General features: G+C 59.9%; 2 protein-coding genes across 13 annotated transcripts in view; one reads left to right on the top strand and one right to left on the bottom strand.

The window, feature by feature from the left end:
• SLC6A9 (solute carrier family 6 member 9) overlaps positions 1–15,499 on the top strand; it is a 32,301-nt gene extending 16,802 nt beyond the window's left edge. Inside the window, exons 2-13 of one of the 3 annotated variants that reach the window (XM_028512086.1) lie at positions 2,721–2,877; positions 3,461–3,592; positions 3,973–4,243; positions 9,186–9,318; positions 9,514–9,648; positions 9,755–9,858; positions 10,273–10,510; positions 10,586–10,720; positions 10,828–10,927; positions 11,002–11,102; positions 13,933–14,103; positions 14,219–15,499. In XM_028512086.1, coding sequence (XP_028367887.1) covers positions 2,721–2,877; positions 3,461–3,592; positions 3,973–4,243; positions 9,186–9,318; positions 9,514–9,648; positions 9,755–9,858; positions 10,273–10,510; positions 10,586–10,720; positions 10,828–10,927; positions 11,002–11,102; positions 13,933–14,103; positions 14,219–14,413 — 1,872 coding nt within the window. In that variant the 3' untranslated portion in view covers positions 14,414–15,499. The remainder of the gene's footprint in view (positions 1–2,720; positions 2,878–3,460; positions 3,593–3,972; positions 4,244–9,185; positions 9,319–9,513; positions 9,649–9,754; positions 9,859–10,272; positions 10,511–10,585; positions 10,721–10,827; positions 10,928–11,001; positions 11,103–13,932; positions 14,104–14,218) is intronic. The other 2 variants (XM_028512087.2, XM_028512088.2) reach the window with 2 other exon arrangements.
• On the bottom strand, positions 15,459–19,217 carry CCDC24 (coiled-coil domain containing 24). 10 transcript variants are annotated; one of them, XM_036025924.1, is made up of 9 exons: positions 19,066–19,209; positions 18,770–18,919; positions 18,366–18,541; positions 18,107–18,223; positions 17,438–17,515; positions 16,818–16,872; positions 16,305–16,374; positions 16,119–16,197; positions 15,459–16,036 (listed from the first exon to the last, which is right to left on the bottom strand). In XM_036025924.1, exons 2-9 carry the CDS (start codon positions 18,893–18,895, stop codon positions 15,634–15,636), a joined length of 1,104 nt encoding a protein of 367 aa, XP_035881817.1. In that variant the 5' UTR covers positions 18,896–18,919; positions 19,066–19,209; the 3' UTR covers positions 15,459–15,633. The 10 variants fall into 10 exon arrangements, with proteins under 10 accessions (XP_035881817.1, XP_035881811.1, XP_035881812.1 ...); XM_036025918.1 differs by having other exon boundaries at positions 15,459–16,040; positions 18,366–18,553; positions 18,680–18,919; positions 19,066–19,208; XM_036025919.1 differs by having other exon boundaries at positions 15,459–16,040; positions 17,438–17,512; positions 18,366–18,553; positions 18,680–18,919; positions 19,066–19,208.
• Between the last annotated feature and the right edge of the window lie 34 nt (positions 19,218–19,251).

The raw sequence follows: 19,251 nt of genomic DNA, 5'->3' as shown, positions 1-19,251 counted from the left end.
CACTTCCCACCAGAGCGCCACCCCCACCCCTAGCCCCAGGCCCCTGTCCTGGGGGCTCCAGCCTCCCCGAGGGGCACCTGGTACAGCTGAACTGGTCAGCGCATGCTCAGCACCGTGCTGCTCATTAACTGGGTGCGCTGGCTCTTGAGGGCTCCATCCAGCGGCTGCCCACGGCGCGTGGCGGGGGCATCACCACCCTCACAGTCCCCTCCATGCCAGGCAAGGAGCAGGCCACAGAGATCCAAGGCTGCTCCCGCCGCACTTGGTTGTGGGGGCTGGGGCCTGCAGAGACCTCAGGCTTCAAGCCTTGGGTATTTACGGTCTGCTGGGGGCCTTGCCCTTGCCCTGCCCGTGAGGCCACCCTGGGCCCTCAGTTGTCTCCCTTACAGCTGTGACCGCTGCTCGGTGACCCCACCCATGCACCCTGCAGCTGCCACAATCCCCCATTGTGCCCCTGAGTAAACAGGCCTCGACAGAATGAAACTGTTATTGTAGGGTCGGTATATAGGAGCCCTGTTTGCTGGGATTTGTTTGGGGGTGGATAAACCACCCCAAGCAGGCCCCACACCCTCTGAAAAAATGCCCCCCTGACCCTGCGGTATTGCCAGGCCGGTCCCAAAGGAGGCCCTGGGAAGTGGTGACAGGCTTACGGGCCTGTCTGTCACAGAGGGCACGCTTGGGCCGAAAGCCACCGTCACCCGCAGCCAAGCAGGCCTCTGAGCCGCCACCTCAGGGTGGCCGTCCCTGGCCTCACCCTGCCTTCCCTTACCCCCTGTCCTCTCCCGTGCTCCTGTAACGTGGGGAATGTCCCACTGTGGCCAGGTTGCAGTTGCATATAAAAATTACGTATTTGTGTATTTCATCGATGGCTCACTAGACTTCTAGCTTAGAGTGGGTGGCGTGTCTGTTTACTGGTGAATTCCTGGTGCCTGGTCCAGGCCTGGCACCCAGCAGATGTGAGTGCATCTCCCTGGTGGCATGAATGAATCAATGAGTGAATGAACACCGGCTCTGTCAGCCTGCCATTTGCTCTGGCTGCTTCTTGAAGGAGATCCCACAGTTCCCAGGGCTGTGCCCCAAGCCTCCCAAAAGGGCGTGAGGGTCGGCGTCTCTGCCGGGGACCGTGCTGGATCGGGCATGCGGGGCAGTCGCTCCACAGGTGGGCCTGCACTCTAGTGCCCGTGGTGCGCAAGCCTGGAGGGACCAGATGTGCCCAGTGCAAGGGACGCCCAGCTGGGGCCCCCACCCGGCGCAGGGGCCTGCTGGGTCTGCACCCCCCCCCCGGCACCTTTCCGGAAGGCCCCGGTCCCCATGAAGCCACCCCTCCCCTCTGCCTCTGTCAGTTGGTGTCAGGGTCCGACAGCAGTTCAGAGCACCGGGCCTCTTTGTTTATTGGCCAGCATGACAGTTGTCCTTGAATATGTCTCTTTCAAACTGAGGGTCCGTGTCACTGCCCGTCTTCCTCAGAGGCCACACTGCTCCGTCCCTGATCCTGGGCATCCTCCAGGCACTCCTGCCTGTTTCTCTCAGAGCAGCCCGTCTCTGCGAGGTGGTCTCTGTCACTCAGGGACTCTCTGTGCTTCTCTGCTGGTGACTCTCGGGGTCCCTATGTCTCTCACTGAGACCCCTCTAACTCCTCAGGCTCTGGCTCAAGGTGGCTTGACCTCCTGGGCCGGGGGGAGGGGCGTGGCACAGGGAGAGCGCATTCACACTTAGAAAGGGTCTTGCGCGGCCAGTTCCAGCTGTGGTGGCAGGGCTGCCGAAGGGGCTGCCCCCAGTGAGGCCTCAGGCCCCCGGCCCAGGCCTGCGGCTGGCTCCCCAGGCAGGTGTGGCATCCTTCCCTTGGGCCAAGTCCCCTCATCGGCCGCCCCTGACCAGCCCCCTCCTCCGCAGCTTCCCCCTCTCAGCTCAGAGACCCTTTCCTGGAGTCATGCCCTCTGTTTCCCCTAGCAGAGTCTGTCCTCCAAGTCTGGCGTGGTGCCTACGACTCTGGTCTCCTCCCCCAGCACATGGCCAGCACCACCCAGCTCAGGTCAGCTTCCCCAGGGCCCCTCCCCAGCCACAAGCAGTACAGAGGGCTCCACCGGCTCTCCCATCGCGAGTCCTGGAATGCCCTCCCCAGGTCTGGCCCAGCGCAGTTGCTCCCCTCTGTCCTCACCCTCCAGCCCTGCCCACCCAGGGAAAAGGCTTCGGCTGGGGGAGGGGTCCAGCATCCCTTCCTCGGCAGCCGCCTGTCGTGGGCAGCGTGCTCAGCCTGGCAATGCAGTGGTGACGGGTGGGGGGGGGGCGTCTGGACACAGGCCCCTTTGTGCCCAGCCTGACTTGGCTGCTTGGTATGAAGCTCAGCTATTCCCAGATCCTCACCCAGAGGGGACAGGGGCGGTTTTGGAGGGTCTGGGGCTGGGGTGCTCTCGACTCTAGCTCCCTCTCAGGGTCTCACCTGTCAGATATTGGAAGTAGCTCCTCAGGTGGACTGGTGACCCCAGCATGGGGTGCTCAGGGGCTGGTAAGGGTGGCCCCACTCGATGCCCTCTGGCAGCAGCTCCCCCTGCTCCCCTCTTCTGCCAGGCCTGCCTGTGGCTCTTGCCAGCAGAGGGGAAGCCCAGTGTCGGGGGTGGGAACTTGAAGGGTCCATGGCGTCCCCACCGGGGGATGAACGGAGGATCAGGCACGGAAGCACAAATGCCTTGCTGATGGTAGCTTCTTTCCTGTCCCCACAGAATGGTGCTGTGCCCAGCGAGGCCACCAAGAGGGACCAGAACCTCAAACGGGGCAACTGGGGCAACCAGATCGAGTTTGTACTGACGAGCGTGGGCTATGCCGTGGGCCTGGGCAATGTCTGGCGCTTCCCATACCTCTGCTATCGCAACGGGGGAGGTACCCAGCGGGCACAGGGCAGGGACTCCCCACTCGGATAGAGCCCACCCATCAGGGCCCGGGCCAGCCCCTCCCTGGCACAGATTCACTCCAGGCAGGCTGGCCTCTGGCCCCATCCCTGGCTTAGATGCCCTTTGCCCAAGGCACAGGCCACCCCTGGCCCTGGCGGCCTGCTGTTTGGGCCTGACCTGGCAGCCTGCTCCCTCCAGGTGAGGAGAGGTGGAGAAAAGCACCCCAAACCTCCCAAGTTACCCTGTATTCTATCCCCTGTGTTTCAATAGCCCTTCCCCCTGCCCAAATAGTTCAGGGACATTTGAGAGTCCCAGTAACTAATCCATCAAATCCCACCAAAACATGGTGGCTCTGGGGCTCGGGTTCTGCTCAGAGCAGACTTTCTGGGACCTCTGTCAAGATCAAAGACAGGCCGTGGGGAGTGTGCCTCAGACCCAGGCTCCCGCTCAGTGCGTGCACACCCTCCTTGGGTCCTAGTCCGTCACAACAGTCTGGCTGTTCCGTCGGAAGCAGGAAGAGGGAGGGACCCCCGCCAGGCTGCCCCTGAGCCAGCCCTCTCCCTGCCCGCCAGGCGCCTTCATGTTCCCCTACTTCATCATGCTGATCTTCTGCGGGATCCCTCTCTTCTTCATGGAGCTCTCCTTCGGCCAGTTTGCAAGTCAGGGCTGCTTGGGGGTCTGGAGGATCAGCCCCATGTTCAAAGGTGAGCACTGGGTAAAATACACGCACACACACACACACACACACACACACACGGGCCTTTGGGGGCTGTGCAGGCTCACCCATCTGCACAAACACTGCCAACCCCGCTGGAGCCCTGGGGCTGACCCGTGCCGCACATCAATGGCCAAGGCCATGGACACATGCTGGGGTCCGTGTTTGCTTGGCCTCCACCCTTCCCTCCTACCACATGGATACACAAAACCTCTTCACTGCCCACCCCCCCGCCACCTGCCCTTGCCAAGGCCTTGACCTGTCCCTTCTGAGGCCTTCCATGAAAGCCTGCCCCGTGGGCCCTTTAAAATTAAGCTCGTCCCCTTCAGTGAGATGTGTGAGGCTGCTGCTGTCCTTGCCCCCGGCCAGGTGTGGGCTATGGCATGATGGTGGTGTCTACGTACATCGGCATCTACTACAACGTGGTCATCTGCATCGCCTTCTACTACTTCTTCTCCTCCATGACGCACGTGCTGCCCTGGGCCTACTGCAACAACCCCTGGAACTCCCCGGACTGCGCCGGCGTGCTGGACACCTCCAACCTCACCAACGGCTCGCAGTCTGCCGCCCTGCCCAGCAACGCCTCCCACGTGCTCAACCGCACGCTCCAGAGGACCAGCCCCAGCGAGGAGTACTGGAGGTGAGGCCCTGGAGTACACAGCCTGTTCAGAACAGGCTGGCACACCAGAGAACGGTGGGGGACAGGCGACTGGGGCATCCTTGTGAAGGAGCAGTCAGGCAAGTCTGCAGAGGAGTGTCGGGGAAAGGGGGGCGGGGGGGCTTCCTGGTGAGAGGAACAGTATGGCAGAGGCCCTGCGGCCTGGATGAGCAACAGCCAGTCTTGAGACTGAGAGGAGCCCGTTCTGGTGGGAGGAACAAGGATGTGAGTCTGAAGGTGGCCTCGGAGGGAGCACCGGCCTTCCCGGAGGACTTACAAGAATTGAGCTTAGATTGAACACCGCAGAGTGCAGGGGCCATGGAAGTTTCCCGAGCGCAGGGTTGTCATCCTCCGCTGTGCTAGAAAAGACAGCCTGTTGCTGCTGTGCTCTGTGGCTGCAGAGACCGGAGTCTCAGAACTGGCTGAAGGGCAGCTGCTGCTGGAGGCGTTCTGGAATACCTAGTCCCACCCGGGTGGGGGTGAGGGCACAGCGGGACACCCTGGAGGAAATCCCCACGTCCTGTTGGGGAGCACCTTGGCAGAGGGCTTTGGGGGCTGGTGCGTAAGCCTCATTCATTCACTCCACAAACATTCACTGCATAGCTCCTCCAGGCCCCGTGTGCCCATGGATGTGAATGGCCTAGGGCTCCTGCCCCGAGAGGGAGCACTGGCCTTACAAGGCCCCCGTCCAGTGGGGAGACAGGTAGCTAATCACAGCAGGGGCAGGTGCTTCGGTGCAGGTAGGCGCAGGGCTATGGTGGGAGCACAAGGGGTGGCAGTCAGTCCCAACAGAAGAAGGCTTCTCAGAGGAGCGGGGAGGGGGGAGAGGGAGAGAAGGGATTTTGAGAGACAGGAACAGGTCCACAGAGGCCAGGAGACGGCAAAATGGAGCTGGGGTTGGGGCAGGAGGGACACTGACTATTAGCCAGTAGAAGCCAGTGGGCATCACATGGTACAGGGGTGCCCAGGCCAGGCTAAGGCTTGAGGCTTTCTGCACTAGGGGATGAGAGCCTTGGACAGACGGCCGAGACCCCAGGGACACTTGAAGTCCTTGCAAGTCGACATCCTCTAAGCCCAGTGCCGGGGCTCACACACCGCGGGCCCAGCTTCCCCGCTGGGCCGTAGACATCAGAGAGGCTAAGAGGTTCACCTGGGGTGGAGGGCTCACTGTGTGGATAGCAGGCAGACTCAGTCACTGGACAGGTCATTTCCTGAGCACCCCCAGGTACCCGGCACTGCACTTGGAGGGGAGACAGAGAGGGCGGCAAGACACACAGACGTCACCCTCACGGAGCTCACATCTGATGGGGGAACTAAGCAAAGAAGTACCCACTTATGTATTCTACTGTATTTAAGGCATGGTGGGAGCTGGGCAACCTGTTCTAGACTGGGGGTGAACCTCCCCAGAAGCTCCCAGATGCACAAAGCCCCACCCATACCTCCAGGGATGTTCCAGAAGAGCTTGCCAGGGGCTGTCTGCCAGGGAGCCCCAGCCTGGTAAGGCCGTCTAGGACAGAGCTCTGGGGACTTTATCCAGTGCAATCAGAGGGGAAGAAGAAAACTGGTCGTGGGTGGGGGGCCCACTGGGTGGCAGGTTGAACTCTACTTGTCAGCCAGGGCTGGGCCTGGCCTGCCTACCCAGCTGTGGCAGCAGGCGGGAGTCCTGGCCTGCAGGATGTCTCCCTGCTGCCCCCTTCTGGAGAGCCTGGGGAAATGACCCTTGGGAGGGCTGCCCAGGCTGGCTTGGAAAGGAGGGGAGGAGTGAGCACCCCCATTTCTTGGGCATCTACTATGTGCCAGGCTTGTTATCTCATCATGTCACCATCCCAGTTTTTCAGACTGAGACCGAAGGTCAGAGGTTAAGGAACTACCGAAGCAGCACTGCTGTGTCAGCACCTGTGCTCGAGCCCCGTCAGGCTCCCCGTGCCAGGTGCCTAGCACCTGGCGTCTGGCGGGAATCAGGCCAATGACACTGGGCAGGTGTTCTTGGTCCACACTCTGCAGCGCCTGTTGGGAAGCTGCATGATCTCATTGGAGGCCCACAACAACACTATGAACCAGCTTGTGCAGAAATTAGAAAATAGTCCCATGTTACAATGGGGGAAAGCAAGTCCAGAGAAAGATTAAACAACTGCTCTAAAGTGAGAACAGCCCCGAGGGCAGATTTCTGGGCCCCTCCAGCCTCCTACTCACCCTCTGGCCCACGGGGCTCCCTCCCTCACCGATTACTTAGTCCTGTTTTACAGTCCTCTCTGCGCTGGCCTGACTCCTCCCTGCCTGCAGGTCCCTGAGGTGACCAGCACGGCACCCAACACCCAGTGGGACTTGGATCCCAGTGTCCTCTCCCAGTGTCTGCACGGCAGCTCCGGGGTCACATAGGCCTCATTTAAACCCTGGCTCTGCCATTTACCAGCTGTGTGGCTTTGGGAAGTCACCGAGCCTCTCTAAGCCCCAGCTGTCCATCCATTAACTGGGGGTGCTCACAGCACCTACCTTGTTGCTGTGAAGCTGACCGAATTGATGAGCATAAATCATGAAGGACAGTGACAGGCGCTCCGTAGGCACAGTGACCGCCACTGCTGGAGACGCACAGGCAGGAATTAGGATGTGCTGTTCTCGAGGTGGATACCATGTGGTTCGGGAAACCTACAGCTAACCCAGAATTATTCCAGAGATTCTCTGCGTTAAGAAACAATATGTACCTATGTTGGATGCCAAGAGTTTTTAGATAAGTGTTTGATTGCAACAGCACTAGTCCTAAGCAAAACAAGCAAAGAAAAAAACCCCCAAACTAAACATGGTGCCATAAAAGTGAAACTCAAACCCATTATTTGGTTTCCAGGTCAACCTTCCAAACTCTCTAATCCCTAGTATTGTATTAAAAGGTAGTATAAAGCACTATCAGTTTAACTTATATAATTAAGGTTAAAAAATCTTTTGAACAAGAAATCAGTTCTTCACTTTGCGTGCTGGTGTTTGAAGGGGCTCCAAGTACTAACAGCAAAAGAGAAGGACCCCCTGGCTATTCCGGCGGGCAGAGCTTTTCAACCAGATGTGCCCTTTGTCAGGCAGGGTCTAGGCAGCCCGGAGTCCCCAGCCTAGTTGCCTTCAAGTTTGAGTGATTTGTCCGTTCATCCCAGTGAGCCAAAAATATTTTTTTCTATGTGCCACAAAGAAAAAAAGATTGGAAAGCACTGCTGAAGGGGACCAGGAACCCCTCCTTGGCAGTCCCACAGCTCCTGAGCCTCTCTCGCCCCCGTTGTCTTTGGCTCCTCAGTCAACAGGGAGCCTGGAGGGCCGAGGGCGGTAGCCCAGGGCCTGGCGCTGATGCTGGTTTAATGAACCTCAGCTGTGGGAGGCTTTTGGCAGGAGAGGGATGTGTCGGGCAGCGCCCCCTGCAGGTCCCTGTGTGAAGGGCCACCTGGGGGAAGACGAGGCGGAGAGGAAGTCGGCCAAAGTTCTTATAAGTCTAACAGGCCAACTGGCCAACCAAGTACCAAATCCCAGGCCTGGCAACGTTGTCTCCTGAAGTACAGGAGTAACTTCTCATCACAAGGTATTAAAAATGCTGCCATGAGGTTTGAGAACTGATTTTGGGGGGGAAAAGATGAGAATACCTAAGAATAAGTTATGCTGAGAGGTCATAATTGTAAGAGGAGAAAAAAGGGAGCCTGTATTTACCTAAATTTATCTACAGATTATTCTGGGCTGGTGTTAACATTGTACCCATTGTACAGATGAGGAAACTGAGGCTCAAGAGCTTGTCTTTGCTCATCATTTTTAGCCTGGACAACTGTACCAACCACAGCGGTCTCCCTCTAGGTTTCCCCTTTTTACCTCCCAATTCTCTTACTACAATGTTCATCCATTCATTCAACAAACATTGACTGGGCACCACTCTGTGCCAGGCACCGTGCTAGGTACTGGGGGACGTGTCAGTGAACAGAGACAAAAAGCCCTGCCTTCAGAGTGGACAGATGACTGACAACATCGAGAGGTCACATTCATAGTGTGACAGGAGGAGACACGGGCTGTGGAGTCAAATACAACAAAGAAGGGAGTAAGAAGGGCTGGGCCTAGGCCAGGGCTGCAATTTTAAGCAGCGTAGCTAGAAAAGGCCGCCTGGCAAAGAGGACACCTGAGCAGAGACCTGAAGGAAGCGAGGAAGGAGGAGGCCATGTTGACATGCCCCTCTGTGAAACTTGTGGTCCCGGGGCAAAATGAAAATATGAAGGCCCTTGTTCAAATGCATTAGGAATTTCAAGGTGGCAGTGGCAGAGCACTGAACTAAACACTAGGCCTTTCTAAACTCGGGGCCCTGTGTCACAGCTCACACACCCGTGTGTGCACAGAAATGTCCAGGTGACTGAAAAGGCACAGCTGGCGTGGCTCAGTGCCCCAGACAGAGCCGTGCATGTGTGTCTTTGGGGGGCGGACTCGGCCTGAGTGCCCCAGGCCTCTGGTGTTTACTTGGCACTCTGCTGCCTGCTCGGCTCATCAGAGATGGAGGAGACTAATGTGGATGAAAAGCTCCCAGAAGGCTTCCCGGAGGAGGCGACACCTGATAGGATGTGTCTAGTCTGGAGGGGAGGGCATGACTGAATGGGGAAATGCACAAGTAAGGGTCAGTGGTGGGCCTGAGTGGGGGCAGAGAGACCTCCATACCTCGGGCTCAGGAGGTCTGGCTCAGGCCTGGGGTGTAGCCCCCAGGAGCCTCTGGGGGTCCTGGGAGAGGCTGCAAGCAGTGGACCCCCTGGGGGCAGCGGACAGAGAGAGCTGGGGCCCCACAGTGGCTCCCATCTCTCAAGGGGGCTCCTAGTGCCTTATGAGGAAAAAGGGAGCTGCCAGGCTGGGCCCAGGGCCTCGGGAATTTGTTGCCGGGCGTGGGGGCCTGCGCTCAGTGACAGCACATCCCCTTCCCCAGGCTCTACGTGCTGAAGCTGTCGAATGACATCGGGGACTTTGGGGAAGTGAGGCTGCCCCTCCTCGGCTGCCTCGGCGTCTCGTGGGTGGTCGTGTTCCTCTGCCTCATCCGCGGGGTCAAGTCTTCAGGGAAAGTAAGCACCCTTCCCCTGATGGGGTCTGTGCCGCCCAGGAAGGCCCTGCCTCCCCTTGCTGGGGTGTGTGTGTGTGTGTGTGTGTGTGTAGGGGTGATGGATGGCCACGGGAGGGGATGAGTGGCGGCTGGGGGCCAGGGAGGGGCACCTGGGGCGGGAAGAGCACAGAGGCTTCCAGGGGCCCGTCTCACGCAGGTGGTGTACTTCACGGCCACGTTTCCCTACGTGGTGCTGACCATCCTCTTCGTCCGAGGCGTAACCCTGGAAGGAGCCTTCACGGGCATCATGTACTACCTGACCCCACAGTGGGACAAGATCCTGGAAGCCAAGGTGGGGTGGGGAGGGCAACCTGGAAGGGACGGGGATGGGGGGAGGGAGGGACAGAGAGGTGCCTGCCTCTGACCACAGCTCCCCTCTGGCCTCCCCCGTTTCACAGGTGTGGGGGGACGCAGCCTCCCAGATCTTCTACTCCCTGGGCTGCGCGTGGGGAGGCCTCATCACCATGGCTTCCTACAACAAGTTCCACAACAACTGCTACCGGTGCGACACCCCCCCCTCCCGCCCTGCCAGCCCAGTGCCTGCCCCATCCCCTGCCCTCCCTGCAGCCTGGCCTGGCTGCCTCAGACCACCAGGCCAGGGCAGCTCCTGGCCCACCAGGGCCCCCTCCCCCCTCCAGCCTTGAGGTCCTGGGAACCCCGGGTCTGGACGGGGTCATCGGAGGATGGAGAGAGCCTTGGCAGGAGAGACAAGAGGGGGTGGGGACAGTGATGTCCCAGGGATCTGCGAGGACTCAGGAGCCTCCTGCCTACTTAAAAAGGGCCAGCGTGGATCAGAAAAGAGGTTGAGGACACCTTCGTTCCTAGAACTTTCCCTGTCTCAAGTCCTCTCCTGGCCCAAACCGGGCAGAGGGAAGCAAGCCGCACGCCCTGAACTTGGCCTGTTTTCCCCCATCAGGGACAGCGTCATCATCAGCATCACTAACTGTGCCACCAGTGTCTACGCTGGCTTTGTCATCTTCTCCATCCTGGGCTTCATGGCCAATCACCTGGGTGTGGACGTTTCCCGCGTGGCAGACCACGGCCCTGGCCTGGCCTTTGTGGCGTACCCAGAGGCCCTCACACTGCTGCCCATCTCCCCGCTCTGGTCCCTGCTCTTCTTCTTCATGCTCATCTTGCTGGGGCTGGGCACCCAGGTACGAGGCACGAGACTGGAGAGGGGAGGGAGGGAGCGGAGGTCAGGCCCCTGCTCTGATGGCCGTATCCTGCAGTTCTGCCTCCTAGAGACACTGGTGACAGCCATTGTGGATGAGGTGGGGAATGAGTGGATCCTGCAGAAAAAGACCTATGTGACCTTGGGCGTGGCGGTGGCTGGCTTCCTGCTGGGCATCCCCCTCACTAGCCAAGTAAGCGCTGAGGGGAAGGCTGGGCTGGAGGTGCCAGGGCACAAGGGAATAGCGGGGCTGGGAGCTTAGCCATGGTGCCCCTGACTCAGCTGCCCCCTGGCCCGCAGGCTGGCATCTACTGGCTGCTGCTCATGGACAACTATGCAGCCAGCTTCTCCTTGGTCATCATCTCCTGCATCATGTGTGTGTCCATCATGTACATCTACGGTAAGTGCCCGGCTTCCGTGGCCTCCCCAGCCCCAGCCCTGGGCTGCCCAGCCCACTGACACCCCTCTCTCCAGGCCACCGGAACTACTTCCAGGACATCGAGATGATGCTGGGATTCCCGCCGCCCTTCTTCTTCCAGATCTGCTGGCGCTTCATCTCTCCAGTTATCATCTTCGTAAGTCCCGGGCTGGCCTCTGCCCCTTGGCAAACAGCCTTCCCTTGGGAACCAGCGGAGGGAAAGCAGGAGCCCATCCACCTGGCCAGTGCTCCCACGGGAGTGCCCGGTTCTGGCCACTGCAGTGTGCGGGAGGCTGCACAGTTCGGACAAGATCCAGGAGGCCGAGGCGGGAGGTGGAGGGCTACCTGGAAGGGACAGGGAGGGAAGGGGAGACAGGTGTGTGGAGACTCAGAACCACCCTGGCCGTGGGTTAAGAAGGGAGCACAGAGCCCCGAGTCTGACAGAGGACAGTGCCCAGCCTGGAAGGGAAAGCAGGCTGGCAGCACTGAAGAGGCAGCCCTGCCTCCCCCGCTCCCTGACGTTCCTGCCTGGCATCCCCAGAGGGGCCTCGGGGGCCATTACTGATATTGCCGTCAGCCTCTGTCAGCCTCGCTGAGCACCTGTCTCCGATCCGTCAGAGCCGAGGTGCTCCCAGGTGCCGGGGCTCCGTGGCGTGAATGCGTGAGTGCTCCAGAGGCAGGCCTCGCGAGTCAGGTGTCCGCTCGCCATCGGGGGCCACCGGCAGACCTTCCAGGCACTGGAGAGGGCTGGCTTGGGAGGGGAGGTCATGGTTTCCACCAACGCTCAACACCTGGGACGCCTTCTGGGAGCTGAATTTGTGGTGAGAACTCACACCATGGCCAGGCGCTGGGCACTTTCTGCGCGCACTGTTTGTATGTTAACGTGAGTACAGGCTACAGCTCTCCAAGCTATCGTTATTATCCCCACTCTACAGATGAGAAAACCGAGGCACGGAGGTGTTAGCTAACTGACCCAAGGTTACCCCGCTAATAAGAGACAGTGACACACTATTCAAAGCAGGTAGTTCCGTCTGGAGCCTGCGGGCTGAGCCGGGGCCACCCTGGAAACCACCACAGGAGGGAGCTGTTGCTCCCTTCAGATTTTGGTCCTGTATGCTCAGGGTGGGAATCCAGGGCACCAGGGGTCTGATAGTGTAATGGTCACTCTGCAGAGAAGAGGCGGGGCCATCTCTGAGTGACAGCGGGGTCAGCCCAGCGTCCAGGGCAGTGTCCAGGGCTGTGCCTCTGTCACACCCAACTCCTCTGTGCCACAGGGAGCTCAGCATCGGGTTTCCGCTTTGGCTCATGTTTCTGAAAGAAAGGCCCCCGAGGGCCAAGGCCTCCCCGTCATGGGGTGTGGGATTTTCCCGAGCCCTGGCACGGGCAGCCAGCTCTGGCCCCTGGCCCAGCTTTGAAACAAGAGGAGCGGAAGTCTCCTGTAAGTGGTGAGAGGCCAGGAGTGGCGATAATAACGGCACAGTCGCCCAGCGCTCTCTGGGGCTGGTTCTGGGGCCTGACCCGACCCGCCTGGTGGGAGCTCGTCCCCACCTGGGGAGAGCCCTGGGGAGGGGCCTGGGGTACCAGCCTAGGCAGGGCAGGCGGCAGGAAGGAGGTGGGCACAGGCGGGGCAGCCTGGGCCTGGCCCAGGATCTCCGAGAGCGTAAGGAGAAGGGGGCAGTGCCCTCTCTCTGCGCAGACAGGCAGGCTGAAGCTCACCTTGAAGTAAGGGTTCCGGGCTCTGGGCACACGCTTCTGGGCTGTCCCGTCTGCTCTGGAGGCCTGGCTTCTTTCTGTCTCTGAAAATCTCTTTCTGACAAACTCCACCCTTTTGTCAGCTGCAGTGAGGGGTTTGTCCATGCCTAGGTCAGGATCTGGGTTCATTCCGAAAACTTGCTACGAGCTCCTACTACATTCAAGTCCCAGAAAGGGCCCCCCCCACCAATGAAGGTGGGCCCTGACCTCCGGCATCTGGTCACTGGGAAGCCTGGAGGAGCCTGAGTCTGGAACACGGCTGAGGGCTGAGGAGGTGAACGCTGAACCCTGCTGAGGGGTAGCACACGCCGGGGCCCTGGCTTGCACCACCCCTACCATCCCTCGTGCACCGCACCCCCCCCCCCCGCCCCCGGCCATAAGCCTAATAGCCACCGGACACAGTTATTACTTCCTTTAGTTTTCTTGTTGCTGGGCGGCCAGCCAGGCTTTGTTTCTCACCTCACTTCTTTCCACGGCGGCCCCTGAGTGCGTCCCCAGCCTAGCACTGACTGTTTTTGGCCTCTGGAGCCTCCCGAGGCTGCCCACAGCCGCCCAACGGCAGGGCTTTGCCCCTCCCCCTGCCCCACGCTCCCACCTCTCTGCACAAGTCAGTTCAAGTCAGTAAGTGAGATTGTGCCAGGAAATGTGCCGGTCCCTGGAGACCCAGAGCTGATGCAACCCCGGGTCTGCGGGGACCATTAAACAAATGCTTAACAGATGGAAAATGCCCTTCAGGAGCAGGAGACAGCAAATCTGAGAGGCTTCTTGAAGGAGGTGGCATTTGCCTCGGGTTAGCCAGAAGACAACGTAAGGAGGGTTCTCCAGAGTAAATGAAGAGGGTGGAAAACGCCAGGTGTAGCTGAGACACTGAGAGGAGGGTATGTGGTTGGAAAGATCAGCCGAGATCTCTGTGTGAGGAAGTAAAAGCCCCAAAGACCAGAAATGTGGCCTTATTTCCAGAGGGAGCTTTGTGAGGCTCTGGGCGGAGCTGACATGCAGAAGTGACAGCAGCTCCCTTGTTCCCCGGCCGGGTCAGACCTGTGGTGAGGCCGACTTGCCTGTCATGCTCCGAACCCCTGGTTCGCCTGCTTCCTCCATTACCCGAACGTTGGCTCTGGCCCCGCTCTCCCTGCAATGCCTCTTATTATTTTGGGAAAATTGAGAAGGGAGGGGTTGCTGACAGGAGGCCTGAGGCTGGGTGGGCCTCATGCCCACACCCATCTCACTCTCTGCAGTTCATTCTCATCTTCACGGTGATCCAGTACCAGCCAATCACCTATAACCACTACCAGTATCCAGGCTGGGCAGTGGCCATCGGCTTCCTCATGGCACTGTCCTCTGTCATTTGCATCCCACTCTACGCCCTGTTCCAGCTCTGCCGCACAGATGGGGACACCCTCCTCCAGGTGAGGGGCGGGGCGAAGGGGCAGCCAGATGACACGGGAAGGGGCGGATGGTTGGGACTTAAGGGCTCCCTTGGACATGCCTTGCTCACCCCCTGCACTCCCACCTCTCCTGCAGCGTTTGAAAAATGCCACAAAGCCAAGCAGAGACTGGGGCCCCGCCCTCCTGGAGCATCGGACTGGGCGCTATGCCCCCCCTATACTACCCTCCCCTGAAGATGGGCTGGAGGCCCAGCCGCTGCACCCAGACAAGGCCCAGATCCCCCTGGTGGGCAGCAACGGCTCCAGCCGTCTGCAGGACTCCCGGATATGAGCGCCACTGCGGGGAGAGCCCCGCCCCGCCCTGAGCTCCCGCCACAGAGCCTGGGGGCAGCGGACAGGTGTCACGGCCTGCCCCCACCGCACCTGGACCAGGACGGCTGCCATCACCTTGGCCACCACTGCTAGTGCGGTCATTTGTGCTCGTGTCCCCAGTGTTTACAGGTCCTTTGGATGCCAAGATAGAAGCTGGGGGAGTGGGGAAGGGAGGAGGCAGGGTTGCCGGGTGGGGGGCCAAAGCACTTTGAAGGGGTCTCAGGCCAGGTCCCCAGAGGCCTGCTGTGCTTTATGTGGCCTCTGATGCCCCCACACTCTGCCCTGAGCTGAGGTTCTGGGTGGATCCCCCACCTGTCCCTGTCCTTGGGCCTCCAGCCTCCTGTCCAGTGTTCCTGCCCTCAAAGCAGACCCCAGGCCCTGCCCAGGCAAACTGGGGTCTCCCTGCCTGGGGGCAGGGTGAGGGGGTGGGGCTGTGCAGTGTTACTCGTCAGGCTATGCCACCCAGCCCTGTTTGTCTGTGCAATTATTTTTGTAAAAATTGTCTTATCTGTGGTTGCCACTCCCTTGCCCCCAGCCTCAGGCCCGATCTGTCTTCCAGGCCTGCCTCACCTCACTCGGCTGCTCTGGGGTTTCCCAGCCTCATCCCGGCCCTGCTGCCCGGCCTGGCCAGCAGAGGCCCGTGACTCAGCAGCCTGCCCAAAGCACTAGTTTCTGGGGGTCAGGGGCGGAGTGCTGCTCAGCAGGAGGTTTGAGCCCACAGCCCTGGGGAAGGGACCCTGCACAACAGCCCCTTGCCCTCCTTCCACCAGGCTGACAGCCCAGTCTTCCCGAATCAGGCTGCCCTTGTCCACGTGCCAAATGGCTCCAGCCCATGTGCACCATCCCCTCTCCAGAGCCAGAGCTCCTTCTCCCAAGCCCTGGAGTGTCCATTTGTCCATCCTCTGTGTCCCTCTGTGCAGTGACAGCCCCGGCAGAGCCGCCCCTAATTTTCTGTAGCAATAACGGTGCACCACCCACCCCTGCCCATCCACGCACCACTAGGATTTTAAAGTCCATAGATTTTAATGAAATTTCTATTCCTGTCTCTGAGCTGCCACTGTGCTTTGTCTGGGTGCCCCGGAGAGACAGGAGTGGGGGCTGGGACAAGACCCCCGCACAGTCTGCTCTCGCCAGGCCTGCTCAGAGGTCTCAGAGAAGAAAGGCCAAAGGCTGTGATGGTCAGGACCTAATGCCAGGACCTTGGCAGGGGGGTAGGGCAAGGGTCAGACACACGGACAGCCTTGGGGTCCTATCCAAGACCAGATCTGAAGCAGGTTGGGCCATGGCAACTGAGAAATGGTGGTAGCAGATGGGGCGAGTTCCAGCAGAAGCCAAAGCCGCCTTCGTGCCCAGCCCATCAGGTTGGGGCCTGGGGCACCGCACTGGACATTGGGGTGGAAGCTGGCCTTCTGGGGCTGCACTGAAGCTTCCGTCCCCAGCGGTGGGTGGCAGCCAGGCCTTGAGGCCTGTGTTCCAGAGGAGGAGCAGGTAGGTATCGCTGGAGAGGCTTGGCCCAAACTCCAGCAGCTCCGCAGAGGTAAGGCGAGGGTCTGAGGCCCTGGCTAGAGGACCCCAAGGGCTGCTGCCTGAACAAGGAGTAGCCATTAAGGGCCATAGGCTGACCCTTAGCCCACCCTGTCCAGCAGCCCATTGCTCTGGTCTACCTGTGGCTCAGGGCGATGCAAGGAGGCCTCAGGGGTGTCTGCAGATCCTGTTGCATGGCCGCCTTCTGTTCCTTTAGTTCTGGAGGACAGGCCCATCTGAGACACCGCGCCCAGCTCTCCTAGGGTATGGCTGGGAGTGGGGCAGGGAGGAGGCTGGCTTCTCAGGGGTCTGCTCAGGCTCCTCACCTGCCAGGGTGGGCTCTAGGGTTGCTTCAGAGGGCTGGGATGCCCCTGTGTACTCCTCTTCCAGGCAGCGCTGTAGGGAGAGCTGGCTCAGTGCTCTAGCCCCATAGCAGGGGTGGGATAGGGCAGGGTAGAACGCAGAAGCCAAGACCCCCTTGGCAGGGTCCAGGCACCACCTGAGGACAGCCCCAGGGAACACTAGCCCCCCTGAAAAGCCCAGCTTAGCAAGGTGGTGGCTGGCCTAGACCCAGACTTAGGGAAGGGAAGAAGGCAAAAGACTGGGGAGCAAACCCAGCAGGTTACTCTAGGGCTCCACCAGAATCTTGGACTTCTGTATTCACACACACAAAAAGTGCACCCATGAGAAACGGTCACGGGGCTCACATAGCCTTCATGCACACGTACGCACACAGACACACACATACATGGACTCACACACCAACCAGGTGAGGGGTGGCTGGACCTACACTCGGTAGAAAAGCTGGGGGCTCAGGGGGACCCAGAGCTGCGGCTCACCTGCAGAATAGGGATCTCCCTCTCCAAGGTGCGACACTCCTCCTCCAGGAGGCCCCTGGGACACGTGGGAGTGCAGCAGCCGGAAGCAGTGCCGAAGGGCCAGGTCTCAGATGGCCCCGACCTCCAGCTTCACCAGGAGCCCCTCCAGGCCCTCTCTTCTCAGCCCACCTTGCCCTCCGCTGCCCAGCACAGCCTTCCAGCCCCTGCCAAGCCCCCTCCTGAGCAGAGTGTGTCCTCTCCTTGCATGCCTCCCAGTGCCCAACTCGGCAGGCACCATTAATTTCTTCTGCACCACCGCACTGGGCCTGCAACCCCTCTGGCCCCCATTCTCCCCCATATCATGACCCTTCCCTGGCTTAAAACTCTTCTGTGGTCTCCCCCCACCCCAACTCAAGATAAAAATCTTTGAGCCATGGCCTAGGCTGGCATTCCTGCTTGCCTACTTCCTGGCAGCAACCTCAGCAGCCCTGCAACAACCTGCCCTTTCCACCTTTCAGCCTGTCCTCACGGCTCCCCTCCCCCACCCAGGTATGCTGCCTCCCTTTCCTCTCTCTCCAGTCCAGCTCTTCACCTCCCCAGCTCTCTGTCTCCACCCCCACTACCCACTCAGGGGGCCTCACCGCAGGTGTCCGGCAACCTGATCGATGTTGGACATGTTCAGTTGGTCCTTGATGACACTGAAGTCCCTGTGACAGCTGCTAGGAGATGAAGTCAACATCACTCTCTCCATGTTGCCTCACCTGAGGCCTTCAGGACACAAATGCCACTTCTCCTAGATGATTTGTTTCTTTTCTTACAAAAGCAATATTGCATGGTGTGAAGAGGAGGAGCCCTGGAGTCTAGGTTTGCAGATGGGCTCTGCCACCCCTGGGCAAATTGATGATTCTTTCTGAGCTTTAGTTTCCTCATCTGCAACGTGGGAACATCACCCACCTCACCGGCTTGTGTGAGAATTAAAAATAAGTTGCTGCCATTCACTTCTTATGAACACGCCCCTGCTCATTCATTCACTCCCCAGCCCTCTCTAGCCCAGCCCCCCTCCTGTTCTGTAACCCTGAGGACCACATGACTACTGGACAGTCACTTTCTCCAGGACTCTTTGCCTGCCCCCAGGCTTGGCCAGTGTCTCCAGAGCTTCTGCAGCCCTCCTGTGTTCATGCCCACAAGTGGCTGTAGAAGTGTCTGGCCCCAGACCGGGACTCCTGCATGGACTCAGATGGGACCCACTAATTAGCTGGGGCCCTCCTGCCAAGCAAGGACAGCCCCCTCCTCTCCTATGACCACTTTACCTGGGTTCATCAGCTCTCATCTGGAATATCTCCTGTCCTGGAAAATCACACCTGGACTCCTCCAAGGCAAAGCGCAGGACCCTGGGGCTATACTGGACCCAAGCCTGGTTCTGGTCCCTGCAGAAGGTGCACACAAAGGAAACTCAGGGTCTTCTTCCGGGAAGCCATAGGACAGGCAACCCTGGCCCCTTGTCAGGTGCAGGACTAGCTCATCTGAGGGTTGGGGACCTGGGCCCAACCCCAGATCTGAGGCTCCCACCTGCCCTCATAGATGGCTTTCTGGCGAAGACCTTGGAGCAGCTGCCGTAGTTCCTGGCGCACGAGGTCTCTTAGCAAGGGCGATGGTGCCAGAAGGGAGGAGGCGTCAGAGGTGTGGCGAGAGCCAGGGGCTTGGGAGGATCGAGCCTCTTCCAGCAGGGACCGTAACATCATCACCTGCAAGGAGAACTAAGACACCTAGCTACTGCTGAGGGAAGTGGCGGAGGTGAGAACGGCTGAGAGGAATGGGGGGAAAGGGAGAGCCAAACGAGAGAGGACTGGCGGACTGTGAGATCCAGCAGGATCTCGAATAACCCGGCAGAGCCAGGAACCCGGAGGAACTGGGGAAATCACCCGAGAGGTGGCACGGACCTGCGGTGTGACCCACCTTCCCACTCTCCCCACCTCTGCCCGCAGCTCTAGGCTCAGGTCCACCGTCGTCTCCCCCAGAATCCTCTTCACTTCGGGTAGCTCCGGGAGCGGAACGTGCTCCTCTACCAGATCCCAAATTGATGGGGAGTCCCCAGGCATGGCCCGACAGTGGCAAGCTTGGACCTGCGGGACACCCGAGCTGGGCGTCTGAGCCTGGCCACTCCCACCACCCCTCCCGAGCTCACAGGCCACGCCCCTAGGCTGTCGCGCTTGCCGACCTCTTCCAAAAACCACCGTTGTTGTGCCGCCAGGACCCACAATCAAATTACCCGATATGCCCCTGCCGGTTTCTGGCTGACTCTCGGGGGCGCCGCGTTGCCTGACCACGGCCCGCAGGAGTCCGGCAGTGGTGACCAGGGCCTTAGCCCCGCCTCTTCCGTGAGGCGGTCACCCGGGAAACTGTGCCGCTACTCCAGGCCCCGCCCCCTCCACTCCAAGTCTAGAAGGCGGCACAC

The sequence above is a fragment of the Phyllostomus discolor genome, chromosome 5 (genome assembly GCF_004126475.2).
Source record: "Phyllostomus discolor isolate MPI-MPIP mPhyDis1 chromosome 5, mPhyDis1.pri.v3, whole genome shotgun sequence".
Classification (NCBI taxonomy): Eukaryota; Metazoa; Chordata; class Mammalia; order Chiroptera; family Phyllostomidae; genus Phyllostomus; species Phyllostomus discolor.
The sequence above is the reverse complement of the archived record's forward strand: the minus strand, read 5'-3'. Positions and strand labels throughout refer to the sequence as shown.